At 43.5% G+C, this 7515-nt stretch overlaps 1 protein-coding gene across 1 annotated transcript in view; it reads left to right on the forward strand.

Annotated features, from left to right (window-relative positions):
• Positions 1-7515, forward strand: part of EPSTI1 (epithelial stromal interaction 1) — a 131713-nt gene that overhangs the window by 99535 nt on the left and 24663 nt on the right. Inside the window, exons 9-10 of the mRNA XM_019525289.1 lie at positions 2914-2987; positions 6893-6998. Of these exons, the coding sequence (XP_019380834.1) occupies positions 2914-2987; positions 6893-6998 (180 nt within the window). The remainder of the gene's footprint in view (positions 1-2913; positions 2988-6892; positions 6999-7515) is intronic.

The following is a 7515-nucleotide window of genomic DNA, read 5'->3' on the forward strand; positions in this document are numbered from 1 at the left end:
AGAGACCCATGTCTGGCCCCACACCCTTCCCCCCACTTTGGGTCCAGCCCTGTTCCCCCACTCCCTTCCACCACCACTGCCCCGCTCCCCACCCCACTACCGCTCCAGGTCCTGCCCTGCTCCCTGCCCCTGCCTCACGGCTGCATGTTGCAGCTGGCAGGAACTGCCCATGCCTGCTCCCCATGTGGCATCCTGTAACCGCCTTGCCATGCCTCCCTGCACGCCATGCCCCTCCATGCCATCACATGTCCCACAGTCACAGTCAGCAGGCACTGCCCGCATAGGTGGGGCATAGCTTGAGGCCTCGTGGGTGGGCCATGCGGCTGCAGAATGCTGCACAGGAAGCAGGCCCAGAGTCACTCATACCTGCCCGTGCCCCTCGTACCTGCTTCCTGTGTAACACCCTGCAACCATGTGCCATGCCCCGCCCTACACAACATGCCATGCCCCCCACATGGCCACAAGCCACGCCCCCACCCCATGAGGTGGCATGCCCCACTCCACACCCCAGGGCTCTCCCCACACCACTTCCCACAGTAGGGAACACAGTCTGGCCCCAACCACCTCCACCTGTATGTCTGCATGTCTGTCTGTCCATAGGTTCTGGGTGGCACATGCGCAGTTGGGCGGGAGTGTTACGAACAGACAGACCTACAGATAGAAGTGCCATGGCTTTTATTATATTAGAATTCTTCTACTAAAACCTGCAAGGGACTGACTCTCAAATAGGTCACAAGGAAAAATGGAGGGTTGACAGGAAACATTTTTGAGGCAAAATAAGGCATTATGCTGTAATGCTGGCTAAAACATTTTAAATAGTACTAATGTTGCATTCCTTCTTTGTTCTAGCTTCATAGGCACTAGGATGTGGAACTTCCTAGAACATTTACAAATAGTTCAAACCACTTTGCCCTCCAGATCTGCATAAACTAAACCTCCATCAGAATTTCCTTATATCTAGTAGCACTTTTATCACTACATTAAAAAAAAATTAGGGACCAGTCTTGCAAGCCATATGTAAGCAACTTATATTCCTGAGAGCAGTCCCACTGACTTTAGTAGCACTACTTAGAATCAAAAGTAGGGCTAGAAGGGACCCTCAGAGGTCATCTAGTCCATCCCTCGGGCAGAAGCTGGTTCCCTATCCAAACCATCCTTTACAAATCCATTGTCTAACTTATTAGCCAAACTACACAGTCAACCCTGACACAACCACACGGCATAACACCCTAGCCTGCCACACATAAGGCAGTGAGACAACAATGGTAATTATCCTGCTACTATGAGGATTGTTAAAACATGCTCAAGAGATCCAAGGAAGAGGGCTCACCCCCTACAGTCTGTACCCATGTGACTATTAAGTAACAATTCCTTCCTGACTACAAATATGGGTTGAGGGGTAAGACTATCTAGCCAGGAATCTCTAAGTTTGAGTCTCAGTGGACACATCTACACGTTCATTAATGTGCTGTAGTTACTGTGCATTAAGTTTAGTACTTGGTTAACTAAGTATTAAATCAATGCACAGTAATGTGTGCTACTGTGCAGTAGCACCAGTGCATGGCTATTTAGTGATACTTGCTGTGCAGTAGCCTAATACTACTGTGCAGTAGCGTATTAGTACAGTTTTTGCTCGGTATGCTACTGCGTGATATTATTAGGCTACTGCGTGGTTAGCATCTTGTGTAGATGCGCCCAGTGGAAGTATTGAAACACCTTAGTCAAGCTTACTTACATAATTTAGAACTTCTAAGCAGGTAGAGGCCACATGCTTGTGTGCCACATTAGCAGGGACTATGCTGTTGGGGGCACGGGCCTCCAGTTCCACATGGCATGGATACCCACACCCATTGCACTACACATGCACACTCTTCCTTTTGCCCTACTACAGCACTCTGCCCCCAACATCAAAACCAGAGGAGGAAGGGGAATCTGGAGGTTCTGGCTGCTATTGCAGTCAGACAATAGGGTGAATTTTGGCTTGATGGGAGCCCAGGGGTCATAACCCCTTACTGCCCCCTGGCCACCAGTTGGATAGCCCTGATTTAGAACTACTTAATGTGAGGTTTGTAGGATCCAGCCTTATAAATTCATTTTGTCTAACATAAAAAGTTTCCACAAAGTATGGGGCAAGATAAGAATAAATGGATTATAAACATACCCATACTAATTGCTTTATCCTGGGCCCTGACATTAAAATACCAAATTCCGTGGAAAGAGAATATGGTAAATGCAACTCTAAAAACTTGAAAAAGTTCATGTTTTGAAGTTTAAAGAGCAAGGAAATTTACGTAAATAAAATGAATTCAAACTCTTCTTCATAGTAAAAATCTATAACTTCTAAATGCTGTTAGTTACGTTGTAAATTACTCCAGTTCCTTCTCCATACGTGCAAGCAGAGGGGAACCAAAACCTGTGCAGATGTGGAGGCCATTAAATCAGATGTATGCTTCTCATAATATTTCATTTGGAAGCCAGAACCACAGATGAGGAGAAAAATGGGAACTGGAGCAGGACTACAAGGCATACTCTACATAATTATTCTTCCCTCCTAATCCTACGTGCTGCAGTGGTACAAATTACTGCAGACTGTACCAAGATGCAGCAGTGGTCTGGGAACCAGGAGTCAGAATAGAAGTAAAAGCCCTCCATGTGAATGGCATTTGCCTCTGGCAGATATCTCTAGAGCTATGATTTTAGCCATCCTGTTTCTAACCTTGCTTCTTTTGCTAGACAGCATGCCCCCTCCATCTTGAAGAGGAAACATTATTTTGGGTGCAGAACTAAAATTAAGCAAATTTGAGGAAATGACATATCGTACTTGTTAAAGTTAATATTGTGTAGTCAGTGGTCTTTTCAACCTAATTATATTAATGACAAATAACATTATTTTATACTTTTTATTGTTTCCAGAGTGAATTACTGGAAGTCAAACGAAAGCAGGAAGAGGAAGAAAGAACAAAAGTGCATCAAAACGAACATAGAAGGTAAAATTGAGAAAACAGAACTTGCTGAAATTGCATTCCTATCTAGAAGGCTTCTTGAAATTGCAGTTGTTAGTGGTTGAGAACACTATTCCAATGAGATTGTTCTAACTCACATCTTTAGGCCCAACTTTGCACTCAGACAATCCAATAATCATTCTCACAAGTCCTCTATACTCAGTGAGTACAAGTGCACTGGCCATTTTCCAAAAGGGGGGTTTGTTGTTTTAGGATCTGCATAGAGAATGGGGAATAGCTGCTCTATGCAGACCATAAGCACACATAAACCAGGTCCTTTCCAGGCCTACTTACTGAAGCCACTCAGAAGCCTAGCATCTCTTAGACATAATGGTTGGGAAACCTAAAGCAGAGTGGTGAGTATGAACTGTTTCCTCTTTCAATGTATCCATTACATGTCTCCATTCCCCTGTAATTCACAATTCATAATCCCACTCCTGAAAGAGATGTGTACTGGGTTTCTATAAAAAAGTGTTTCACAATGCATCTTGAATGTATTATGTAAGAGCAATGGAATCTGCCTCTACAGTGTCTGCTTCTCAGAAGTTCATACGCATTGTATATTAAACAACTATTGGTTAAAAAATAGAAATAAGCCTAGAAACAGGACTCCTATCTCCCCCACTAAGCTATGGAAACAGGTTCCCTTGTGCTTACTTTCCCTCTGGCCCTGTGAGTCTTCCATGATTGCTACCCATTTGCCGTACTTCAGCAGGAAGGATGGAGTAGACCCTCTACTAGCTTACTCTTTCACTTGGTGTAGGGCATTTTCTTCAGAAGTATACCTGGCTTCAGATACTATATTTTCTTGCATGCATGTACCTTTCTCTCCAATTTCCCAGCAGCTGAAAATTGGAGTGCACATTATATGCGAGAAATATGGTAAGAGCAGTTTCTGCCACTTACAGGTGAAATGGGAAGTAAAATCTGCAGTAATCCACAGGGGGTAGAATAATGACCAGGCTCAGCTCCCTAGCTGTTTCTACTTAGTTACTTATTACAAAGAAACATATTTTGCTCTTCATTCTGCCTCCAAAACAAGGCATTTTATTCCAGAGCATACTGCATGCAAAAAAAATGGTACTTTCAAGTGTCAAAGGAGGCCCAGAATTCAAGACTCCTGTGTCCTGGAAAGATGATCTAGTTGACAAGAGGTGGGAACCACTAACACTACTGTTCTGAAAATAATTTGGTGCTATTGAGTTGTAGCTTTTGTCTGCTTTCAGTAACCAGTCAGTTTAAATGAGAGTTTAGGAAAGTGGCTGTTTTAGGTCTCTTCTGAGCATGTGTGTGAGTCCAAGTTGAGGCACTTTTGGAATTTTGAGTTCCAAAATGGAGATACATTGCCTTTAGATGTTCGTAGGGTTGTGTGGTGCTGTCACACAGCCACAAATAATTGTACTTTTGGATTAGGGGAAAAAACACCTTTATGTATGTGGCAGAGCACCTTTGGTGCCTGCCACTTTAAGGGCTGAGAGCAGGCAGGACAGCAGCCAGCAGGTGAAGGCCAGCCCTGATGAGGTGGTCACATGACTGCAGGAGGACCAAGGGATTGGAGGAGAGGGCTGAGCAGCCTCCATTTTAGCTAAGGCCTTCAGGGCTGAGGCAGCAGCAGCTGCTGCAAACAGCTGGGGAATGAAGATGGCCTGGCTGGAGCTGCTTGGAAGATCTTGGCGGTAAGGGCAGGAGCTATGGGGATGGCAGGAGGCTTCTGGTCCTGGGGCATGACTGAAAACTAAGCCCTGCTGGGGAAGGATGGTCTGGTGGGACTGACCATGGCAGGGCATTTCTCCAGAAATACCAGGCCAGTTGCCTCCTCAGTAAAAGGTGGGCAGGGATACCTTATAACTCCAGTTCCACTACCCAGTGGATAATTTTAGAGCAAGGACAGGCAATGGGGCCAGGCATGTTTGTGGACACTTGAGCCTGTGGGGTATAAGACCTTGAGCCCCAGTGAGGGGGTATAAAGTTCATCCCAATAAAGGGACAGAAAAGGGCTCTGGTGAGGGGGCGGGAGTGGATAGAAAGGCCCACACTGAGAAAGTTGCATGGTGGCACCTGAAGGGCTGTGCATGTGGGGTGTAGAGTAGGGTCTGCACTGGTGGGCCTGAAGGGGGCATGTAGAGTAGGGTTGTTCAGGCAACCTGAAGAGCTACATATGGGCCAACCCCCACAAGAGTGACAACTTAAGCTAGTTGCCTGGAAAGGGGCTAGTGGCAGAGTTTAGCCCAATGTGAGGCATAAGGCTGGTGGCCACAGGGCCTGAAGGGTTGAGTGTGGGCTGTCCATAATGTGAGTAGGAAAGTCTGAAGGGCTGTGTAGAGTAGGTACCAGAAGGGGCTGCAAGGATCCATGGCAGGTTGAGAGTAGCCCAGTGAGGGGCAGTATGAATGTGGCCCAGTGAGAGGGGGCAGCGTGAATGAGGCCCTGTGAGAGGGGGCAGTATGCGGGGGTAGAATGCTAGAGGCCCAGCAAGGGGCAGAGTTTAGCTTGGCCTTGGGCCAGAGCTGTTACCAATTTGTAATGCCATCTGTAAGGCATAGGACACAGTATAGGGAAGGTTGCAGCCATGTGTAATGCCCTAGGCATTGGGGCATTAAATGGGCAGCCTCCCGCATTTTACATCAAGTTTATTACAACAAGTTATGGCAGATGAGACAGGGCAGATTGCTGTAGACAGAGAGGTGGGCCAACATTGAGATCTGGCCCTAAGAGGACCCCTGTCACAATGTACCTAACAAGACAGTTGAAATCTGACCCTTTCTCAGTACTACAAAATATTTTCTATCATGACCCCTTTTGCTTTTCTTCTCTTTCTGCTGAATGGTTCCAGTCTTAATTCTGGGTCTAACAGTCTTCATTTATCTTGGTATAGTAACTTTTTCCCCTCCATTTTATTTTTGGCAAAAAGCAACTACCTCAATTTTCTGTCCACTTTCCACTTTCTTCCTAATAAAAAGAAATCCCATTCTTCTCCATAATAAACGTCCCATCAAATATTTAAAAAAATAACCACTTAAGCATCTTTTAAAAATGCTATTCAATATCTTTGTGTGTCTCATACCCAAATGCTGACGAAGAAATATTATAAAACATAGAAGCCAATGAAGGAAAAGACCTTTTAGACCACTGAGGCCATCTCCCTGCATCCCCAGACAGGAATAATAGAGCATTTGCATTTTATATTCTTTGTATAAAAAAAAATGACATAAACCACTCGAAAATAGGTGTAAATCATAAGCATGCCCATCAGTTGTAAGCATAAATGAGAAAGCAGCTTTCAAGCTATTTAAGATGATTTGGAAGGAAAGTGCTTTTCAGATGGATAAAATAAAGGAAATGGCAGAGGAACTCTCTCTACTAGGGTACGGAGGCTGCATGCGTATATGAAAAAGTTGATTACATTACTTGTAATGTCTCTATTGGCAACAAACTAAAATAGCTTTACAAAGGCATAGAAAATTGGCACCTTCTGGAAATTCTCCTTGTGTAAAAGGTGCTAAAAGGCCACATAAGCTGCCTAAATAGTTACAGCCAACACAGGTAATATAATTGGTGTACTGGCAGCCTAATTTTTCCTGAGCCACTTTAATGCATCTCTTATAGCTTTGGAGGTTCACTTTTCAAAGTAGCCCATAAATAATTGTCACATGATTTTCATTAAAATTGCTAGGAGTTTGTTAGGCTGAATCCCCATGCAGGGACTTGAAAATGTAGCCTACCATAGCCTGTGTCATATGATTAGTCACTATGGGGTTTTAAAATAAGCAACAAGTTCACAGATGTTTTTAGGCAAGAAAAGCAAAAATTATCCATAGAATGGTGAAGCTCATAGTCTCTGAACTCTTTAGCAACCTTCTATTAATGTTCATTTTTCAATATTTTTTAAGGGTAAATAATGCTTTTCTGGACCGGCTGCAAAACCAAAATCAAGTGCGTGGCACCTACCAATCTGGGTATTTTGGGAGCATGGATCATTTTGTTGGTGACAGCTGGGTAAGTTAGAAAAACATCTGTCAAAGTCCTGAAGATGAAAACAATCAGATGTTAAAAAAAAGGTGGGGGGGAAGGAATTAGTAGTTTGCCTTTTTCCCAAATAGCATCCTTTTAGTATTCAGTTTAGTTTACATGATGGGCAGCCAGCCAGTGCGATTACTATCAGTTCTACAATAGTTTTCAAGAAAAAATCCTGACAAGCTTCCCAAAATAAAAAAAAATGACAGCTGCCCTTACTGCAGAACTTGATTGCCTTGAATACAAGACTTTATCACAGCTTTTCTAAGTTCAGAAAAAGAATAATTAGGTTTTAAGGGATTTTTTGAAAAGCTTTGAATGAAAGATGTTTGAAAATCCTGTAAACATTTTAATATTCTTGAAGGGGGGAAAAAGCATACCAGAGATACAGCTGTTCATTTATTCCACATAAACTTGAAATGAGAAAGAGACCTAGTATATTCAATTTAAATTAAGAAACATTTTCTTTAAAAGTTTTTTTTTTTTTTTTTTTTTTTAA

This window comes from Gavialis gangeticus, unplaced genomic scaffold (genome assembly GCF_001723915.1).
Source record: "Gavialis gangeticus isolate Ggan-Ray unplaced genomic scaffold, GavGan_comp1, whole genome shotgun sequence".
Classification (NCBI taxonomy): Eukaryota; Metazoa; Chordata; order Crocodylia; family Gavialidae; genus Gavialis; species Gavialis gangeticus.